The 23905-nt window shown below is 43.4% G+C and overlaps 1 protein-coding gene across 2 annotated transcripts in view; it reads left to right on the forward strand.

Annotated features, from left to right (window-relative positions):
- LOC135505992 (discoidin, CUB and LCCL domain-containing protein 1-like) overlaps positions 1-23905 on the forward strand; it is a 42516-nt gene that overhangs the window by 12184 nt on the left and 6427 nt on the right. For both annotated transcript variants that reach the window (XM_064925311.1, XM_064925312.1), the window contains 8 exons: positions 1616-1688; positions 4933-5066; positions 7224-7264; positions 9105-9302; positions 16267-16388; positions 16606-16753; positions 18559-18654; positions 18759-18843. In XM_064925311.1, the coding sequence (XP_064781383.1) occupies positions 1616-1688; positions 4933-5066; positions 7224-7264; positions 9105-9302; positions 16267-16388; positions 16606-16753; positions 18559-18654; positions 18759-18843 (897 nt within the window). The remainder of the gene's footprint in view (positions 1-1615; positions 1689-4932; positions 5067-7223; positions 7265-9104; positions 9303-16266; positions 16389-16605; positions 16754-18558; positions 18655-18758; positions 18844-23905) is intronic.

The raw sequence follows: 23905 nt of genomic DNA on the forward strand, positions 1-23905 counted from the left end.
CAATATTCTGATATATATAGTTGAAGTCGGAAGTTTACATACACTTAGGTTGGAGTTATTAAAACTTGTTTTTCAACCACTCCACAAATTTCTTGTTAACAAACTATAGTTTTGGCAAGTCGGTTAGGACTTTTAAATTTTCCATTGTTTTCAGACAGTTTATTTCACTTATAGTTCACTGTATCACTATTCCAGTGGGTCAGAAGTTTACATACACTAAGTTGACTGTGCCTTTAAACAGCTTGTAAAATTCCAGAAAATGGTGTAATGGCTTTAGACGCTTCTGATAGGCTAATTGACATCATTTGAGCCAATTGGAGGTGATCTGTGGATGTATTTCAAGGCCTACCTTCAAACTCAGTGCCTCTCTGCTTGACATCATGGGAAAATCAATAGAAATCCACCAAGACCTCCAATTGTTTTTGTTGTCGACCTCCACAACTCTGGTTCATCCTTGGGAGCAATTTCCAAATGCCTGAAGGTACCACGTTCATCTGTACAAACAGTAGTATGCAAGTGTAAACACCGTGGGACCACGCAGCCGTCATACCGCTCAGGAAGAAGACGAGTTCTGTCTCCTAGAGATTAACATACTTTGGTGCGAAAAGTGCAAATCAATCCCAGAACAACAGTAAGGACCTTGTGCAGATGCTGGAGGAAACTGGTACAAAAGTATCTATATCCACAGTAAAACGAGTCATATATCGACATAACCTGAATGGCCACTCAGCAAGGAAGAAGCCACTGCTCCAAAACCGCCGTAAAAAAAATCCAGATTATGGTTTGCAACTGCACATGGGGACAAAGGTCGTACATTTTGGAGAAATGTCCTCTGGTCTGATGAAACAAAAATAGAACTGTTTGGCTATAATGAACATCATTATGTTTGGAGGGAAAATGGGCTTGCAAGCCGAAGAACACCATCCCATCTACAACGACCCCAAGCATACTTCCAAAGTTGGTATTGGAGTGGTCATCACAAAGCCCTGACCCCAATCCTACAGACAATTTGTGGGCAGAACTGAAAATGCGTGTACGAGCAAGGAGGCCTACAAACCTGACTCAGTTCCACCAGCTCTGTCAGGGGGAATGGGCCAAAATTCACCTAACTTATTGAGGGAAGCTTGTGGAAGGCTACCCGAAATGTTTGACTCAAGTTAAACAATTTAAAGGCAATGTTACCAAATACTAATTGAGTGTAGGTAAACTTCTGACCCACTGGGAATGTGATGAAAGAAATAAAAGCTGAAATAAATAATTCTCTCTCTTATTATTCTGACATTTCACATTCTTAAATAAAGTGGTGATCCTAACTGACCTAAGACAGGGCATTTTACTTAAATTAAATGTCAGGAATTGTGAAAAACTGAGTTTAAGTGTATGTAAACATCTGACTTCAACTGTATATATACAATTTAGATTCAAGTATCTTATACGTCTCCATTAAGTCCATTTTTGTCCCATTAGAGTGTAGTAATGTTGGTGTAAGCAGAGACCGTTTCTGGTTTGAAGTGATTACTTACCACTCTACTGAACCGTGTCCATCTGGGGAAATTGACAGGATGGGGCCAATGCGTTGTCAACAAGTGTGTTCTATTGTTGTCTACCCTCACAGGAAGTACTGTCCGGCAGGATGCAAAGCAGTGGCAGGTGACATATCCGGGGACATTTCCCAGGGTTACAGGCATGTAAGTAAAAGTCTAGTCCTTCTTAAAGGTAGCCTATTCTCTGTCTTTTTTCCAGGTTTATAAAGAGGACAGAAATGCTGTTTGGTCTCTGCCTCCCCCCTGGGGAAAGCTTTTAACCACAGATGTTGGTTTGCAGAGTAGGTATTTACGAGGCATCGTTGTGTTGTTGGAAGCCTTGGCAGCAGTTCTGTCCTAACAGGTTCTAGTCCCCTGAAGCAGCCAGCCAAGCACTTGTTTGTTTACCCTTGATTACATTGTCCTGTCTTCTGTCAGAGGAACACCACTGTTCTGAGGCACCACTTGGAGCACCTCAGCCCATAGGTGCTTCAAGTAGTAGTAGGTCTGAATGGGCCCTTGTTAGGCGCAGAAACAGACACAGCAGAAGCTGGACGTGAGAAGTTGTCCCCGGGCTAACCAGTCGTTGCTGGTGCTTTTGTCTGGCTGCTGTTGTGGAACACACATAAAGTGGTTGTGGAGGTATATTGGATATCATCTGTTTATGTAACTGTGGTGCATTTTTATTCAGCAGCAGAGCTAGGATTTGCTGTTAGGTTGCATCACAGGGCAGCCAAACCACAGGGGCAAGGCAACTGTAAAACCTGGTCCAGTTGGGCTGTGGGAGTGTTTGTGTGTAACTCTGTCTGCTTTGTCTTAGGGCTTGTGTACTGTAGAATGCTTTGGGCTCATTACACACAGTTAGAGCTAGAGATGTCTACCTCTCTTTGTAAGGCTGTTTCATTGTAATACCTGGAAATAGTAGCTAATGTGTAATACCATAAGATGTCTAACACTGAGGTGAACAGCCAAACGCGCATATAGACTAAGCTCTGTGAGAAGATTCTGGTCACTGTATTCACCAAAATACTCCAGAACTGTAGTTATGCTAGTCCTCCTCTCTATGGGGCTCAGGATGCATTTCATGTGGGTCACCTGGATGGGTCAATCCCAGTGGTCCTCTGGCTCTGCTACCCTGGCCAGCCCTGCATGGGGTTCAGTATCTAAAAAGAGAGGGTCTTTCCAGACCAGGGCCTCCTGAGGTTTTGCTCTCTCTGGGGTTCAATCAGGGCTATTGAGCGGCCGCCCACCGGCCAGGCGGTCAGTGTGACAGACAGCTCCAGGCTTAGGAAGCACAGCAGGGAGCCCCAGCCCCACAACAATAGGCCTGGAGGAGCACAACAACAGAGAACCCCTAAACGCTCCACCGTCTGCTGGGAAGAAGGATGAGCATCGAGGGCTTGGCGTGTGCCGAGGGCTTGGGGTGCATCCCAAATGGCACCCTATTCCCTTTATAGTGCACTACTTTTAAACAGGACCCATAGGGATCTGGTTAAATGTAGTGCACTATATAGGGAATATGGTGCCATTTGGGAGAGACTGGGCCAGAGCGATTGATTAGTCCGCGAAGGCTATTGTATAGGGAGGGTTTGGTGGAGGGCCTAGATAATGAGGAGATGATGCCTTTGGAACAGAAGGTGTTTATCTGTCCACTGCACCCATTCAATAGACACACTCATTAGCATTTAGACCAACACAACAGTCTGAATGAGTTCTGGGCGGTTTGTAGTATGGCATTAATGGTTCCTCAGAGTGTATTTATTATAACCATACAAGACCTACACATTGTGGCTATGTATTTGATACACTGTATATCTGTAATTAATGTGGTTATCATACCATATGTCATCATTCAGTGTTCATAAGCACTAAGTGAATTAATAATTTAGCAACATATTTTGTTGGTTGAAAGGTCTACTTAGTTAGTGCTTTTGACCCTTGGGAAATAACAGCAGGGAAGTAAGTGACAGCAGGGAAGTAAGTGACAGCAGGGAAGTAAGTGAGAGCAGGGAAGTAAGTGACATTTTGATAGTTCCTCTCCTACTCTGTAGTATTTCACCCCTTGCTGCTAAGATGAAATAGTCCGCAGAGGTTTAGACAAGGAGGTTAACAGAGGCAGGACACATGGGCAATCTCAGTTAGAACCAGACGGTCTTTGGCTGATGTAGTCAAGCCATTATCTAGTCTATTACGCTCCTACTAGTAGCAGTAGCACCAGCCTTGAACCCAGCCCTGCTCCAGCAACAGTCCATGATTAGTCTCTAGCCATAACTCTGACTGGGGCCATGATATCATATACAAACTACCAGAGCCTATCCATCTGCTCCACCGGCTGACAGACAGGCAGGGAAGAGTTCAATGTATTTACGGTGTGGTAGTCGGCCCACCCGGCAGTGTATAAATGATCAGAGTAATAATAATGAGACAGTTAAATCTGACCCAAGAGCAGCTGTTAGTCCAGATAAGCGGCAGCCAGGCCTCTGTAAAGCAGCTCCTCAGGGCCCCAGCCACTGGCCCCCGATCTGTACCATGGAGCTGTCGAGCAGCCTCTCCCCCACTCAGAGGAGAATAGTGCTCACCTAGTCACCAGACCAGCCAGTCTGTAATGGCTTTTTACAGGGAAAGGGAGGAAATAGCTGTAGGCTGAAATGAGCCATAACTGATTTTAACACTGAGCTTTTACCTTGTCTCCATGTTGAAGTTAGATTATATATTTATATTTCTTTCAGTCTTTTTCATCATGTTTGAACAACAATACTTTTTCAGAAATTCATTTTTCACCTATATTAGTGTTTGAGTGCTTGTTTCAATAGATCCTTGATGGACTTTATGGAGAATTTTATCGGCAGAGCTACGGTTCATTTTTACAGCACTCCAGTGATTGCCATGTTAATTGTAAGGCATTTCACGTTGTCTTGTGGAGGAAATGCCTGTTTTTATCCATCAAAGAGCTCCTTTTAACCTGTCCCAGCCCTTCATTTCAGCAGCAGGGTGGGGCAATCTCTGAGAGGTAGGCATCTAGCTATTCCAAAGGTACTGAATGTTATGTGACAAAGTACTGCTTTCCTAAATAACGCACGACAGAGAAGTATGTTTGACATTCCTCCTGCAGCTGCAATTACTGTAAATATTGACCCTGAATGCAATCACAATGTGCCTTTTTTTCCCACATGTAAATTAAGTGTGAAGTGATTGAGAATGCATGGGGCTTATTTTAGATTAGCGTCAACTGTGGCTCCATGTCATGAGATGGTGTCTGGAGTTTTACACGTCTCCCACCTTCTCTGTGTTTAGCCCTGGTTGTTATCTGAGCTGTGATTGTCTGTTATAGCATATCTGTCTCTTGTTCCAGACCTCTATGATGTGTTTGTCTGTCTCTATATCACACCTGTGGTCTCTGTTGTTTCAGACGTCTGTGCTGTGTAAGGCTGCCGTCCATGCAGGGGTTATCCTGGATGAGTTAGGAGGCTGGGTATCCGTGGAGACCCACAAAGGCCTGAGTCACTACCACGCCACCAGAGCCAATGGGATCCAATCCAAAGAGTGAGTACTGGGGAATTTACAGGCCATGATTCAGAGGATGGGCAGTACAACAGCAGTAGACTTGAATGTTAGGCCTCACATGTTGCCCTTCACAGCACTATAGGTTTCTGTAAGCAGAGGTACCAATTGGTGTCCACAAACATTAGCCACTGGTTTGGGATTTATCTTTTTAACAGTCTGATGGAAGTTGTTGATAATAACTCTCCTAAGAGGAGCATAAACCTGCATGATGGGACAACTCTTATTTTTTTTGTCATCTCTGCTTCGAGTCCTAAATAAATGTCTGCTGCCCCAGACCTTGGCCAGGTTTACCTAGGTAGAAACCGGATTAATCAGGCAGGGATAGCTTGCTAGCATTCCTGCACTGTTTCAATGATAGATTAGCTGGCTTCTCACAAATGTCAGAGACAGTCAGTCTAGCCTATGGCATTCATAGAGATTTATGATGGAGTTCTGAGGTGGGGGGAGAGAGAATAATAGTGTCCATCAGTCATAATTGACTAAAGCTTGTAGTTGTATAGTCAGTTTTTATACATGTAACACAGTGATGCATCACTAGTATTATGACAGCAGAGTGAAGGCGAAGGGGCTTGAAATAATTTGATTTGATTCTTAAAGAAATGGCCATCACTCAAGCTGTCCTTAATGTTCAGTGGGGGAGGAGGATTTTGTCATTTGAAGTAATGCATGCAAACCCAATGTGATAAGTCATTCATATCAAATAGGCTTCAGAGCCCCTCAGCCTAGCTATGTGAATGCATTGGTGCAGTGATGGCAAATCAAATTGTGACATTTTGAAATATATAGGTTCGGTTTTCAAATATGACCCTGTATTGATTTGCCCTCTACACATATCGAGTACTGCACATCAATCAATCACTTTCTAAATGTGTAAATGTGAACTCTTATTATGTGTAGCAAATAAATCTTAATTGTAGCAGTACATAAACATTTTGTCCTACTGAACCTGTGTATTAACATATTGTACACTCATATTTTCTTTATAGCCATGTAACAACATTGCATGAGCTTTGAAACATATTCTATACAAAGGAAACGTGCATGGGGTCTTCACATTTTCTTCATTGCATTCACTGGCTGAACATGCACTGCTGAATTGAATATGTTCAGTGTTGTTCTCTGCCTCCTGAAAGAAGTTTCTTTTGAAAAAGATCTGTGTTATAAATGGACAACCCCAGCCTAATACAAGTCTAATTCTCCAAAGACTTGGCCTTTGCTGAAGGGGATGAATACTTGGGTTGTGTTAGAACATGAAGTTAACTAACACTCCAACAGTATGTATAAAATGCAGCAAGGATTGGATGCTGTTAAGCCGTTGTGATAATACAAGTTTGATTTAACTTGACTTCCTCATTGGATTCTGCTGGATTAAGATATGAACAATATTTACTCTGACAATGCACCATGCTTCCCACTACCCAGGATGGCTCACCTTGATGATGTAACAGTCCCCTGACCCAGTCTCTGTCCAATTTGGAAGAAAGGATCAATATCTGGTTTGATAATGACTCTGTTATTGGAAATGGATCAGCTCAAACCAAGATGGATACCTGTGTATGTTTTTATTCATGTTGTAGTAGGAACCGTTTCTTTTTGACAGTTAGATAATAGATCATTTCGACACTCTCAGGTGCAGGTGAAAGTCAGTACCCACGTTAAAGTGTTTGATCTTTTGTACTTTGACACACCTCTTATCGCCCATAAATACAATTTAACCACCACCTGCTTTTCTGAACTGTTCAAAGAAAAACAAATCTGATCCAGGAAGCTGGTGAAAATGATAGATTGTTACATTTCTCCACCATCACTCAACATTCTCCCAACTAGCCACTGTAATTAACACCAATCGTGGTGTCTTAATGTGTTCAGGTTTATCCCCCAGCTATAGGGCACTAGGAGAGAAGAGACTACACAGGGAAGGGCAGGGGAAACAAAGCACAGGGTTCTTGGTGAAGGCTGATTTTGGGAAGAGAAATAGGGGGGGGGCACAATCTGGTGATGCTTCTTTGTGGCCACAATGGGTGATCCTCCACAATGGCAGGCTCCCCACAATGGCAGGCCCTCAATCTATCACTGTAATTGTAATCATTGAAGCTAACGGTCCGCCATTGATGGATATTATTTTTCTTCTTCCAGCGGCTCTTTGTCCGAAGCGCTCTTCACGTTCCTCATTAATGGTAACATTTGTTTTGTTCTCTTTCTCTACTGTTTTTATGCTCTTAAATTGTTGTTTATCAAACTACAGTTTCTTAGGCCATTGTTTTTATCACGTAATAAAATGTGCTGCATTTTCACCAGGAAGGAATGTATCAAAGCCTACCACTTACTAAATTAAACATTTTATGCCAGGATTTCTGATGACTTACTGATAGTTGTTGAAAAAGTAAGTAATTGACAGTCAAATGGGGTAAAAGATCTGGTTTGGAAAATGAAAGCTGGTGTAGTCACACCTTATCTTGGTGTGAAGCGTGGGAACCCTGTATCTCTTGTCTGTGTGATATTTTCATACAGCTGTTTGCATTCTGGCACAGTTTCATCCAGTCAGTCGGCTATAACTGTGGAGGTTCTGGCTATCTATATCACAGGCAGGCAGGCCTGGGAAAGCTCACAAATCAACTGTTGGTGTCACAGTACAGATGTGTTCAGACACTTGACGGTACAACAGCTGTGTCAGAAGACAGACTGCACTTATTAGGCTTATTTACTATGTTACTCTGGACAACAATACACATTTTCAAATATTGTAAGTTGTGATGTAAAATGTGTCTCATTCCGAATTTACAATTGCCATGTTTCTTGTAGACACTCTCACTCTCTTTGCTCTCCGATCAACTCAGACAGCATCAATGCTCACATGACAAATTGACAAATGATGCCATGACATGTCTGACATATACTGTATGTTCCCTAGTCTGGACTTTTCAGGACCTCATCAACACTGTCGATGTCCCGCACTTTAATTAAGACTAGCTCCTTATTGACTTTCCTCAAAGCTTCACTCTCTCATTATGTTGGAATGGTGAGGAGGACCAAGGGTCATATCTTCTTTACATAGGGTTTTAGTTGGTTGCAGAGTTAACGGGTTTAGTCAGACTAGTTGCTCCTGGGACTGTTCTGACAGGATGTCTCCTGTGGGGATGATGTCGTCTGCACTTATTAATGAAGCCGGTGACTGATGTGGTAAACTCATCAATGCCATCAGATGAGTCCTGGAATATATTCCAGTCTGTGCTAGTAGCACATCAATCCTGCAGCATAGCATTCGCTGATACTTCCTGTTTGGGTTTTTGTTTGAAAGCAGGAATGGGGAGAATAAAGTTATGGTCAGATTTACCAAATGGAGGGCGAGCGAGAGCTTTGTATGCGTCTCTGTGTGGAGTAAAGGTGATCTAGAGGTTTTTTTTTGCCTCTAGTTGCACAGGTGACAGAAATGAGGGGAAACGGATTTTAGTTTTCCTGCATTAAATCACTGGCCACTAGGAGCGATTTTCTTGTTTGCCTATGGCCCTATACAGCTTGTTGAGTGTGGTCTTAGTGCCAACAACGGTTTGTGGTGGTAAATAAACAACTACGAAAAATCTGGATGAAAACTCTCTTGGTGAATAGTATGGTTTACAGCCTAGCATGAGGTATTCTAACTCAGGTGAGCAGAACATTGAGACTTCCTTAATATTAGAGATTGAACACCAGCTGTTGTTGACAAAGAAACACACTCCACCCCCTTTGAGCTTACCCAACGCTGCCGTTCTGTTCTGCTGGTGCATAGAAAAAAAGAGCTAGAATATTATCCATGTTCTTGTTCAGCCAAGTTTCCGAGAAACATAGTATATTACAGTTCTTCAGATCCCGTTGATAGGAGTCTCGAACAGACCTCTTCCCGTTTGTTCTCCAGTGATTTATACATTTGCCAATAGAACAGAGGGCAGAGGAAGTAGTGGGCATATTTGGGTAAAATCTTATTCAGTTAGAGCAGCAGAATTGTTGTTATTGACTTTTTCTTCTGCTGTTGTTTTCTAGACTGTAAGAACCAGTCAGTGTTGCAGCATGTGTCTGTTAGTGCCAGTTCGTGGGGAGAAGCGATGGGTTGTCAGTCTGATTGGGCGCCCAACAGCTCCCAGGCTGACCCAGGATCAAGGGGATGCACCTGGGCTGCAGATCAGAACGACAGCCTGCAGTGGCTCCAGCTGGACCTGGGGGAGAAGAAAAGGATCACAGGTGAGATAAGAGCCCTACTCAGGGGAACATGCTCTCAAACATAAAGCTTCCAAAACTCCTCTCTACCTGACTCTACAAATAGAAGCTAAGTAGCACTCTGACTTTTTCCTCAGGGCTTATTCATTTATTTGGATCCCCATATTGCTGTACTTACAGTGCCTTCAGAAAGTATTCACACCCCTTGACATTTTCCACATTGATTAAATTGAGATTTGTTGGGCCACTGGCCCACACACAACCCTGTAATGTCAAAGTGGAATTATGTTTTTCGAAATGTTTACAAATGAATTACAAATTAAAAGCTGAAATGTATTCAACCCCTTTGTAATGGCAAGCCTAAATAAATTCAAGAGTAAAAATATGCTTAACAAGTCACATATTAAGTTACATGTACTCACTCTGTGTGCCACTTTCAGATAATTGAAAGTTCCCTCAGTCGAACAATGAATTCCAAACATAGATTGAACCACCAAGACCAGGGAGGTTTTCCAATGCCTCGCAAAGAACGGCACCTATTGTTAGATGAGTAAAAATAAAAAAGCAGACATTGAATATCCCTTTGATCATGGTGAAGTTATTAATTACACTTTGGATGGTGTATCAATACAGCCAGTCACTACAAAGATATGGGCATCCTTCCTTAGTCAGTTGCCAGAGAGGAAGGAAACCGCTTAAGGATTTCACCATGAGGCCAATGGTGACTTTAAAGAACTTAGAGTTAAAAGGTTGTGATACGAGGAAACTGAGGATGGATCAACAACATTGTAGTTACTCCACAATACTAACCTAATTGACAGAGTGAAAAGAAGGAAGCCTGTAAAGAATAAAATATTTCAAAACATGAATCCTGTTTGCAACAAGGCACTAAAGTAAAAGTGCATCAAATATGGCAAAGCAATTCACTTGTCCTGAATACAAAGTGTCATGTTAGGGGCAAATCCAATACAACACATTACTGAGTACCACTCTCTATATTTTCAAGCATAGTGGTGGCTTTCTCATGTTATAGGTATGCATGTAATCGTTAAAGACTGGGGAGTTTTTTTCTGGATATAAAAGAAATGGAATGGAGCTAAGCACAGGAAAAAATCCTAGAGGAAAACCTGGCTCAGCCTGCTTTCCATCAGACATTGGGAGATGAATTCACCTAAAACACACGGCCAAATCTATCAAATTTTCAATCAAATGTATTTATGAAGTCCTTTTTATATCAGCAGATGTCACAAAGTGCTATACAGAAACGCAGCCTAAAACCTCAAACAGCAAGCGATTATAAGAGTACATGGCCATTTAAGGCCAGATTGTTCTTCAAGAGGTTCAAACATTCATAGATGACCAACAGGGTCAAATAATAATCACAGTGGTGGTAGAGGGTGCAACAGGTCAGTACCTCAGTAAATGTAAATGTCATTTGGATTTTCATAGCCGAGCATTCAGAGGTCGAGACAACAGGTGCGGTAGAGAGAGAGAGTCGAAAACAGCAGGCCCGTTGCATGGTAGCACATCCAGTGAACAGGTCAGGGTTTCCTATCCGCAGGCAGAACAGTTGAAACTGGAGCAGCAGCACAACCAGGTGGACTGGGGACAGCCAGGAGTCTTCAGGCCAGGTAGTCCTTAGGTCTCCGGAAGGGGATGTAGAGTGAGCGAATAAGGGGGAGTGTATTCACACAAGACACCAGATAGGACAGTAGAATTACACCACATAACAGACTGACCCTAGCCCCCGGCACATAGATTATTCCAGCATAGACACTGGAGACTGAGACAGGGGTGGGTCGGGGGACACTGTGGCCCCATCCGACGATACCCCTGGACAGGGCCAACCAGGCAGGATAAAACCCCACCCACTTTGCAAAAGCACAGCCCCCACACCGCTAGAGGGATATCAACAGACCACCAACTTACTACCCTGAGACAAGACTGAGTATAGCCCACGAAGATCTCCTCCACAGCACAGGGGGCGGGGGCAAAACCAGACAGGAAGAGCACGTCTGTGACTCAACCCACTCAAGTGACGCACCCCTCTTAGGAAGGGCATGGAAGAGCACTAGTAAGCCAGTGACTCAGCCCCCGTAGTAGGGTCAGAGGCAGAGAATCCCAGTGGAGAGAGGGGAACCGGCCAGGCAGAGACAGCAAGGGCAGTTCTTTGCTCCAGTGTCTTGCCGCTTACCTTCGCACCTCTGGGCCAGACTACACTCAATCATATGACCTACTGAAGAGATGAGTCTTCAATACAAACTTGAAGGTTGAGACCGAGTCTGCATCTCTCACATGGATAGGCAGATCATTCCATTAAAATGTAAATCTATAGGAGAAAGCCCTGCCTCCAGCTGTTTGCTTAGAAATTCTAGGGACAATAATAAGGCTTGCATCTTGTGATCGTATCGTACGTGTAGGTATGTACGGCAGGACTAAATCCGAGAGATAGGTAGGAGCAAGAACATGTAATGCTTTTTAGGTTAGCTGTAAAACCTTGAAATCAGCCCTAGCCTTAACAGGAAGCCAATATAGAGAGGCTAGTACTGGAGTAATATGATCAAATTTTGGGGTTTTAGTCAGGATTCTAGCAGCCATGTTCAGCACTAACTGAAGTTTATTTAGTGCTTTATCCGGATAGCCGGAGAGTAGAGCATTGCAGTAGTCTAAACGAGAAGTACTATCCGTCATCCATCAATCATTTGCTCCTATTAAAGTCTCATTCTGAACGTCGTAATATCCTGTAAATCTGCACGAACCCGAGTCTCCATGATGAATCAGTTTACATAAATTGGCTTAATTATTTATTTACTAACTAATGAAATAATCCCACAGAAATAAATACACACACACAGGATAGATTATACACTGATTATTAACATGATGTAATGAAAAGTCCCTAGTGGACTAACTCAATATGACGGCTGGTTACACAATGAAAGGGGGTGGGGAACGAAAGAGCGGTAGAAGGAGAGACAAAGGAATTCAACTATTGTACATACAGTTGAATAATACGCTCATCGTAAATATGGATATTTAGCACCCTAACAAACTCATTCAGATTTATAAAAGCAATGTACATATTTATGCTTGTATGTCTTTGTCGTCTCTCTCTCTTAAAACCGCCCGGGTCCATTTTCTGGGGAGTCAGTCGACAGAAAGTCTCTGGTTGTGTAAGTCTCTGGTTGTCCACCAGAGGTAACCATATCCTTTGTAGTTGAGTGTCTGTTAGAACGGATCTTCCTTGGGTGTACTGCGCGGTGTTCATCGGGCCTTGTCCTTCACTCAGTTTGTTTAGAATAAATACCACCCGTAGTGGTATCACCACCTATAGTGGTGAGAGGAAATTGTTCTTTGTCTCTTGTCTTTGGTAAAGTTTCCGAGGCTAACAGTGCATAAACAGCTGCAGACTGAATGCTGCTGTGTAGTCTTCTCCAAGAGAGAGTTTCAGACGGTATTACGATATAAACCAGTTTGTAACATATTCAGCTCACGCTGCACATATACTGGTCTTTAGTTTTAAACCATTTCCCAGCTATGTAGCCACCGCTCAACGCTGTCTGGTCTCTAAAGATTCCAACCAATTCAACCTGTGGATGATCCTCACATTCTAATGTAAATTTCATTAGGAGTCCTTGTATAAACACTCTGGGGGAAAAGGGGCATTCCCTATTTTGGCATAATGTCTGTGCTCACGTGGGCATGGTTACTGACTGGGTAAAACTTTGCAGGAAAAACAATTCACATTTAGTCTCACATTTAGTCATTTAGTCTTCTCACAAATAGTTTAAAATTTAATCATATAAGTTCCACAACATTTAGTTGTAAATCTGATAACTGGGACGTATACATTTATAGAGTTACCGTTATTCGGTTCAACCGTCCTTAATGATATCACAAAACAACAACTTATTTGACATGATTATTGTTTAGAGCCCCACCAACCATTTCCCACATTATTTATGTTACAAATATTGTTTCAATGTCGAACCTTTTGATGTTAAAGCTTTGGACAAGTGTCTATCTGTTGTAACACTCAGACATTCCATTCTCAATACTGCAGAGCCCAAAGACAGTTTCTGCAAGGTATTCATGATCCAGTTGTTAAGTCATAAAACCAGGCCAAATTCATCCCTCTCCCCCTCTGCGGAAGAGGGCGCTGTAGAGCTGACCCACTGTAACCTGATCCTTCGGATCCTCATAGGAGAGTCATGACACTTTATTACTTCCACTTTTAGTGAGTTTGGTCCACATCCGGTGGATAGGGAGCCATTTATTATGTTCAACATAGGAGGGCCAAGCACAAGAAGCAGCTATTCAGTAGTTTCGTTGGAATAGGGTCCAGAAAGCAGCTTGACGGTTTAGAGGCCATGACTATTTTCATGAATGTCTCAAGAGATACATGATTAAAAAACTTGAGTGTCTCCATTGATCCTAGGTCCTGACAGTTCTGTGCAGACTCACAGTCAGAAAATTTCCAATTTGGTGGAGCGCCATTTCCGTTCCAATATTCTGGAAGTTTCCTTCAGGGCTCGGGTATTTTCTGTATACCAGGGAGCAAATTTCTTGTGACAAATGTTTTTTGTTTTAGGGTGTTACGCAAGGTTAAATAAAGATCCTTGGTTAGGTGGTTAACTTCTTACGGATGAAATCCCATTAACGGGATCGATTTGACAACAGCCAGTGAAAGTGCAGGGCGCCAAATTCAAACAACAGAAATCTCCATAATTAAAATTCCTCAAACATACAAGTATACACCATTTTTAAAGATGAACATGTTGTTAATCAAACCACAGTGTCCGATTTCAAAAAAAGCTTTACTACGAAAGCATACCGGAGCTTAGTTGAGCGGGGAAAAAACTAAGACGTTGATAAATATATTAAAAGTAAAAACCGAAGAGTTTGGCAGATAGCCAAGTACCAACATACTGCTCAACAGCACGGCAACAAATCTGGAAATTGAAAGGGGGGAGGGGCATTACCTCTTAGTGCCTTTCCTCCAGGTCCTGACATCTCAGATAAATACTGTCTGTCTGAAATGGCACCCTATTCCTAATTCACTTTTGACCAGATCCCCATGGCGCACTAAATAGGGAATAGGGTGCCTTAAGGGAAGTCCGGCACTGTGTCTATTCTTTACCCCGCGGACGGACGGACAAAGAGGAGGAGAAGAAGTCCATTTGTTCCAACCATTCTTAGCAGTGTGTAAACAAAAATAATTATACTCTGGAGTTCCTTACCAAGATGACAGGGAATGTTCCTGAGTGGCCAAGTTATAGTTTTTACTTAAATCTGCTTGAAATTCTATGGAAAGACCTTTATGTGAATTAATAGTTTCTGAAGGCACTGTACCTTTTAGTTTACCAGGCTAAGCTTATTTTAAGGTTTTTTCACATCTGGAATTTCGAGATTTGGTTGTAGCCTACTGGTACAGATTTCCACCGTTGCCAATCTCTCTCTCCTGATGAATGTCAATCCCTTGTTACTGGGCCGGCTCAATGCTCAGCGTACTGTTAACATTACAGTTAACTGTAATAAAGTAGGAGCCTTGGTGTTCTTGGCCAAGTCTTATAGGATCAATGGCAATTTCCTCCCCCCGTGGCATCAATTAAAAACAGGCGTTTAGGTTTAACCCTCTCCTGCCTGGCTGTTTCCCCCCATTCGTAGCCCTCTGTAGAGGATGGTAATAGGATTAAGGCTCAACACACACACACGCAGACACACACACACACGCACGCAGACACACATACACGCACACGCACACACACACACACACACATCTGTCGGAAAAAGCTGAGAAGGGATAGAATGAGATCTGATCCAGGGGGTTGTTTAAAGGGGGTAATTTCTCTTATAAATGGGCCTTTCTTTTGATTTAACTCTGGATGGCTCACCACTGCAAAACTGTAGCACATGTGTACACATGCAGACGCACACACACACACGCAGACACACGCAGACACACACACACACGCAGACACACACACACACGCAGACACACACACACACGCACACACACACACACACACACACACACACACGCAGACACACACACACACACACACACAGCATTAGACCAGTAATCTAATGTATTAGACCAGTTCTCAGTAACGCATGAAGGGAGAGAATGCCCCTCTGTGCTGCTGCTCCTCCACAAACAAGAAAGTGACCTTCAAAGGCCTGTTTAAGTGTAGCACAATGCAATAGTTTATTTTGAGTGTGGTGTGTGTGTAGTCAGCAAGTCCCAAGTTAATTTCATGCTATTTTACAACACATTGGGTTCCAGTCAAGGAAGAATGTCTAGCTTTGTCTGACGGTTCAGAAATCCAGAGCTAAGGGGAACGTTGTTTGGATTGGAATGCGGTTCCTTGAAAATGGAAGCACTGTTGTCGTAGAATTGATGTTGTGCAACCATCGTAAGACTCTATAGCCTGAAGAATACAACCCTTTCTTTCCTTAAGGATCCTGCCTTTCTGATACTTTATATTTTGACAGATTGGATTTCTGTTGTTGTCGTGCATTGGAAACCCCTGTTGCTCTTTATGCAACAAAAGTACATTTTAGCTGTGAAAACAACAAATACCTTCAGAGTCTGCGATTCTGTATTTGAAATATGACAGTAATTTCCTATAATGATAGGTTGCACTGCGTCTCCATATGAACCACAATGCCCTGTGTAATGACATGTTGTGGGTCACCCGTCTGCCGCCATATTGTTCTGGCCCTGTGTCAGGCGCTCATCTGCCACAAAAACGCTCATCATGGCTGTCTGGGAGCTGCAAATGTCTGGGAGGGTTTCCCCTTGGTGTTGCAGTGACTGTTCTGCTCTCTGAGGTGATGTCTCCTTTCCCTGTTCCAGCACATTCCAGGGCTGACCAATGGGTGACATCACTGCCCTGGAGACAGACAGAGAAAAGGGGATGGAAAAATGTTGAACAATAGAAAGTGAGATTTAGAGTTTTTACCTTCTCTATTTTTTGTTTTCCAGGGATTATCACGACTGGCTCTACTATGTTGGACTACCACTACTATGTGAGGAGCTTCAAGATAGTTCACAAGGAGAGGAGTCGGTGGAGGACGTACACACAGAACAACAGCACACAATACATGGTGAGTAATCCAGATTCAATGATCTAATATCTGACTCCAATGTCGAATTGCCTGATCATGGAACAATATACATTTCGGTATGTGTTATTGGGCAACAATTTCTTTATATGTAATCAATGTGTTATGTTGCCGATGAATCACAAGAATGCATGCCTTCCATTAAACCTTGCGACCACCTCCCCCTCGCTCCCTCCGTCTCTCCCTTCCTCCCTGTCAGATATTTGAGGGGAACCAGGACAGTCTGCATCAGACCAGGAACACCTTCCACAATCCAATCATAGCCCGCTATCTGCGGATCATCCCTCAAACCTGGCACCAGAGGATCGTCATGAGGGTAGAGCTGCTGGGCTGTACCCATCTCAGAGGTACACACCCTAACCCCCATGTCAGAGCTACACACCCTAACCCCCATGTCAGAGCTACACACCCTAACCCCCATGTCAGAGGTACTCATCCTAACCCCATGTCCAGACCACAGTACTGAGTGTGTGGGTCTGGCTACAATACCAGATAGTATTATCAGTGAGTTGGTAGATAGTGATTGATGGCTACATGTATAGTTGAAGTCGGAAGTTTACGAACACTTAGGTTGGAGTCATTAAAACTCGTTTTTCAACCACTCCACAAATTTCTTATTAACGAACTATAGTTTTGGCAAGTCGGTTAGGACATCTACTTTGACATGTGCATGACACAAGTCATTTTTCAAAAAATTGTTTACAGACATATTATTTCACTTATAATTCACTGTATCACAATTCCAGAACTTTACATTCACTAAGTTGACTGTGCCTTTAAACATCTTGGAAAATTCCAGAAAATTATGTTATGGCTTCAGAAGCTTCTGATAGGCTAATTCACACCATTTGAGTCAATTGGAGGTGTACATGTGGATGTATTTCAAGGCCTACCTTCAAACTCGGTGCTTCTCTGCTTGACATCATGGGAAAATCAAAAGAAATCACCCAAGATCTCAGAAATAAATTGTAGACCTCCACAAGTCTGATGTTCCTTGGGAGCATTTTCCAAATGCTTGAAGGTACCACGTTCATCTGTACAAACAATAGTGTTCAAGTATAAACACCATGGGACCACGCAGCCATCATACCGCTCAGGAAGGAAACATGTTCTGTCTCCTAGAGATGAATGTACTTTGGTGTGAAAAGTGAAAATCAATCCCAGAACAACAGCAAAGGACCTTGTGAAGATGCTGGAGGAAACGGGTACAAAAGTATCTATATCCACAGTAAAACAAGTCCTATATCGACATAACCTGAAAGGCTTCTCAACAAGGAAGAAGCCACTTCTCCAAAACCGCCATTAAAAAGCCAGACTACAGTTTGCAACTGCACATGGGGACAAAGATTGTACTTTTTGGAGAAATGTCCTCTGGTCTGATGAAACAAAAATAGAACTGTTTGGCCATAATGACCATCGTTATGTTTGGAGGAAAAAGGGGGAGGCTTCCAAAGTTGTGGCAACATGGCTTAAGGACAACAAAGTCAAGGTATTGGAGTGTCCATCACAACGCCCTGAGCTCAGTCCTATAGAAAATATGTGGGCAGAACTGAAAAAGCGTGTGCGAGCAAGGAGGCCTACAAACCTGACTCAGTTACACCAGCTCTGTCAGGAGGAATGGGCCAAAATTCACCCAACTTATTGTGGGAAGCTTGTGGAAGGCTACCTGAAACGTTTGACCCAAGTTAAACAATTTAAAGGCAATGCTACCAAATACTAGTTGAGTGTATGTAAACTTCTGACCCACTAGGAATGTGATGAAAGAAATAAAAGCTGTAATTAATCATTCTCTCTACTATTATTCTGACATTTCACATTCTTAAAATATAGTGGTGATCCAAACTGACCTAAGACAGGGAATTTTTACTATGATTAAATGTCAGGAATTGTGAAAACTGGATTTAAATGTATTTGGATAAGGTGTATGTAAACTTCCAACTTCAACTGTAGATAATCCTTCTGAGAGGACAATTATGAAACAGTTTCATATTAGATAACTACTGATCTGTTGTTTTACAGTTACATTACAATGAAGTGGGGAAGTAAGTTAGTTCTGTTATTTTGGTTTTGGACTGTATCAAGTTTTTGTCAAACCTGCTCACATCTAACCCCCCGCTCTCTCTCTTCCTCTTCGCTCCCTCTCGCTCCTTAGTGAACATGTCGTCCCAGGTCACATTACCCACCAAACCCAAGCCTCCGGTGGGGGACGAAGAGATCACTGAGCCAGTGCCCTCCCAGGCAGACCGCGGTACCCATCTCATTAAAACACTGCATTAACCATCCACCAGATGCCTTGTGTTTGTTTATGTATTAGCTGGCTAACATGCTCGCTCCTTTCAACTCTATTCTCAGGGAAGCTGGCCATCATCATTGTACCCATAGTCTTATCTGTGGTGCTCCTGCTGGTTGGGATTTGTGTATTCAAGATGCTGCAGAAGTAAGCGACTTGTTCATGTCATTTGAATCGATAATGTAATGCTTTTAGAGACCGTAATGTAAGGTTGTGTAAGGAGAGCTTGCACCTTCATAACTTGTGCATTTCCTGTCCCCATGACAACATGACTCACAAACTCAGATTAGCCTGACCTTATACGTCCCCATAGCAGCGAGTTATCTCTACCGTGTGCCTACTCCCTAAAGTATGTCTGTTACGTATGTGTGGTAGATGTTGTCTGTCTGCCTCTCAGTATGCGTGAGAGGGAGATGTTTTCAGGAAAAGGGAGAGTGGAAGAGAAGAAATAGATTAGAGTGAGGGAAGATATACTGTAGGACAATGAGGGTCAGGGAGATTCCTAGAACGATCCTTTGGAATGGCTGCCTGTCTGTTGCTCAGATAGCATAACGAGCCTGACCTGACTACCAACGCAACCACAGTCGAGCCTGACTACCAACGCAACCGCTGTCGAGCCTGACTACCAACACAACCGCTGTCGAGCCTGACCGGACTACCAACGCAACCGCTGTCGAGCCTGACCGGACTACCAACGCAACCGCTGTCGAGCCTGACCGGACTACCAACGCAACCGCTGTCGAGCCTGACCGCTGAGCCTGACCTGACTACCAACGCAACCGCTGTCGAGCCTGACTACCAACACAACCGCTGTCGAGCCTGACCTGACTACCAACGCAACCGCTGTCGAGCCTGACCTGACTACCAACGCAACCGCTGTCGAGCCTGACCTGACTACCAACGCAACCGCTGTCGAGCCTGACCTGACTACCAACGCAACCGCTGTCGAGCCTGACCTGACTACCAACGCAACCGCTGTCGAGCCTGACCTGACTACCAACGCAACCGCTGTCGAGCCCGCAACCGCTGTCGAGCCTGACCTGACTACCAACGCACCGCTGTCGAGCCTGACCTGACTACCAACGCAACCGCTGTCGAGCCTGACCTGACTACCAACGCAACCGCTGTCGAGCCTGACCTGACTACCAACGCAACCGCTGTCGAGCCTGACCTGACTACCAACGCAACCACTGTCGTCAGTGTCAGAACACTATTGTTTTTATTTTAACTTCATTTAACTAGGCAAGTCAGTTAAAGAACAGTTAAGGGACAGAACGACAGATTCTTACCTTGTCAGCTCGGGGATTCGACCTTTCGGTTACTAGTCCAACGTTCTGACCGCTAGACTACCTGCCGCCCAAGGAGGAGGATGATACACCACATATACCATTAATCTCTTTACTATCGGCCTTCATTGTCTTTGGTTATTATCTACCTTTATTTCAACAGGGAAGTCATATTGAGCCCTGCACAATACAAAAATGAACACGTCAATTAAAACAAAAACATTATTTTTTTGTATTTATTTATTTATTTTACTCCGTTTTCTCCCCAATTTTATGGTATCCAATTGTTTTTAGTAGCTACTATCTTGCCTCATCGCTACAACTCCTGTACGGGCTCAGGAGAGATGAAGATTGAAAGTCATGCGTCCTCTGATACACAACCCAACCAAGCTGCACTGCTTTTTAACACAGCACGCATCCAACCCGGAAGCCAGCCGCACCAATGTGTCGGAGGAAACACCGTGCACCTGGCAACCTTGGTTAGCGTGCACTGCGCCCGGCCCACCACAGGAGTCGCTGGTGCGCGATGAGACAAGGACATCCCTACTGGCCAACCCCTCCCTAACCCGGGCGACGCTAGGCCAATTGTGCATCGCCCCACTGACCTCCCGGTCGTGGCCGGACCTCCCGGTCGCGGCCGGAGTCTCTGATGGCAAAGCTGGCGCTGCAATACAGCGCCCACTTCGCCACCCGGGAGGCCAAAAACATTCTTCATTATAAAAAAAATTGCCCTAGGGACACCAAAGCATCTAATCGAAGCTGCTGGTTGATGCTTATTTATAAAACACTCTTAGGCCTCGCTCCCCCATATCTGAGATATTTACTGCAGCCCTCATCCTCCACATACAACACCCATTCTGCCAGTCACATTCTGTTAAAGGTCCCGAAAGCACATCCATCCCTGGGTTCATTGCAGCTAGCGACTGGAACGAGCTACAACAAACACTCAAACTGGACAGTTTTATCTCAATCTCTTCAATCAGAGACTCAAACATAGACACTCTTACTGATAGTTGTGTCTGCTTTGCGTGATGTATTGTTGTCTCTACCTTCTTGCCCTTTGTGTTGTTGTCTGTGCCAAAAATGTTTGTACCATGTTTTGTGCTGCTACCATGTTGTGCTGCTGCCATGCTATGTTCATGTCCTTAGGTCTCTCTTTATGTAGTATATATATATTTATTTATTTATTTATTTATTTATTATATATAATAATATATATATATATAATCCAAGCCCCCATCCCAGCAGGAGGCCTTTTGGTAGGCTGTCATTGTAAATAAGAACATCTGCTTCTTGTTGACTAGAGAGAGGCTATATCTGTCCTGTAAAATAGCCCAGTTTAAATCTTAGCTTCTTTACCAGCTCAATCGTATGTTTATTAAATGTTAAATCATTGTCAGGGACTCGTTCGATTATAGAACTAGAACCATCCGATGAGTGTCTCAGATGGATTACATCTTCAATCTTATAAGAACTCAATAACAACGTCTATTTAGTTTTCCCCCTGTTAAGCACACGTTTTATATCAGTAAGGGCTACCTGCACAGCTGCAAAATAGGACTGTAGCCATGTCACAGCCAGGTCAGCTGTTGTGGCAATTGAATACAAAATAGTATCATCAGCATATAGATTACTTAAAAAAAATATTTACAGATTGACCAATAGCATTGATATAAATAGTGAAAATAGCAGGTCCTAGTGTCAACCCCAGCTGAACCTCTTTATATATTTCAAGAAATTAGGAAATTCTGTCACTAAGATAATCATGAAACAATGAGCAGGCATCAGAGGCCATGCCAATCGAGGACAACTTGTTAAATAAAATAGCATGATCAACAGTATCAAATGATTTTGAGGGGTCCACAAACAAGGCAGCACAATTCATTTTAGCATCTAAAGCATTGAGAATATCATTAACTAATGTGGTTGCTGTGATAGTGCTCTGCCCTGGGCTAAACCCAGATTGATTTATGTTCAAAATACCATGCTCAGATAAAAAAGAGCGAAGTTGCTTATTTACCAAAGATTCAAGAATCATAGCTAGATATGGAAGCCTGGAGATGGGCTGATAATTATCAAGATCACTATCCCTGCTCTTATGGAGTGGCACAGCATTCTTATTGGCAGACTCAACATTCTTGGTTTCTCAAATGGTTGCCTCGCTTGGTTCACCAACTACTTCTCCGATAGAGTTCAGTATGTCAAATCGGAGGGCCTGTTGTCCAGAGCTCTGGCAGTCTCTATGGGGGTGCCACAGGGTTCAATTCTCGGGCTGACTCTCTTCTCTGTATACATCAATGATGTCGCTCTCGCTGCTGGTGATTCTCTGATCCACTTCTACGCAGACGACACCATTCTGTATACATCTTCGTTGGGCACTGTGTTAACTAACCTCCAGATGAGCTTCAATGCTATACAACTCTCCTTGCGTGGCCTCCAACTGCTCTTAAATGCAAGTAAAACTAAATGCATGCTCTTCAACCGATCGCTGCCTGCACTTGCCCGCCCGTCCAGCATCACTACTCTGGACGGTTCTGACTTAGAATATGTGGACAAATAACTACAAATGCCTAGGTGTCTGGTTAGACTGTAAACTCTCCTTCCAGACTCACATTAAGCATCTCCAATCCAAAATTAAATCGGAATCGGCTTCCTATTTTGCAACAAAGCATCCTTCACTCATGCTGCCAAACATACCCTCATAAAACTGACCATCCTACCGATCCTAGACTTCGACAATGTCATTTACAAAATAGCCTCCAACACTCTACTCAACAAATTGGATGCAGTCTATCACTGTGCCATCCGTTTTGTCACCAAAGCGCCATATACTACTCACCACTGCGACCTGTATGATCTCGTTGGCTGGCCCTCGCTTCGTACTCGTCGCCAACCCCACTGGCTCCAGGTCATCTACAAGTCTCTGCTAGGTAAAGCCCTGCCTTATCTCAGCTCACTGGTCACCATAGCAGCACCCACCTGTAGCACGCGCTCCAGCAGAGAAATCTCACTGGTCACCCCCAAAGCCAATTCCTCCTTTGGCCGCCTGTCCTTCCAGTTCTCTGCTGCCAATGACTGGAATGAACTGCAAAAATCTCTAAAGCTGGAGACTCTTACCTCCCTCACTAGCTTTAAGCACCAGCTGTCAGAGCAGCTCACAGATCACTACACCTGTACATAGCTCATTTGTAAATAGCCCATCCAATCTACCTCATCCCCATACTGTATTTATTTATTTATTTTTCCTTTGCACCCCAGTATCTCAACTTGCAGTGTCTATATTGTATTCCAGTGTCTATATATTTTTCCTTTGCACCCCAGTATCTCAACTTGCAGTGTCTATTCCAGTGTCTATATTGTAATTACTTTGCCACCATGGCCAATTTATTGCCTTATACCTCTCTTATCCTACCTCATTTGCACATGCTGTATATAGATTTTTCTACTGTATTATTGATTGTATGTTTGTTTATTCCATGTGTAACTCTGCGTTGTTGTATCTGTCGAACTGCTTTGTTTTATCTTGGCAAGGTCGCAGTTGCAAATGAGAACATGTTCTCAACTAGCCTACCTGGTTAAATAAAGGCGAAATAAAAAAAATAAAAAAATTGGAAAAAATTGTTAAGAGAACATGAGGGAGGGCGATACACTCCTTCTAGTGTCAGCTGGTTATTATAACCAAGGCCCACATTAAGAACGAGATAATCGTGGTGCAGCAGTCTAAGGCACTGCATCTAAGGCACTGAGTGTTGCGGCGTCACTACAGCCTGGGGTTCGATCACAAAATTGGGGAGAAAAGGAAAATGCTTTTGAAGGACTCTTGAAGGAGTGTGCAAAACAATCTTGAAGGAGTTCCCACATATGCTGAGCACTTGCTGGCTGCTTTTCCTTCTCTCTGAGGTCCAAATCATCCCAAACCATCT

Source organism: Oncorhynchus masou, chromosome 19, assembly GCF_036934945.1.
Source record: "Oncorhynchus masou masou isolate Uvic2021 chromosome 19, UVic_Omas_1.1, whole genome shotgun sequence".
Lineage (NCBI taxonomy): Eukaryota > Metazoa > Chordata > Actinopteri > Salmoniformes > Salmonidae > Oncorhynchus > Oncorhynchus masou.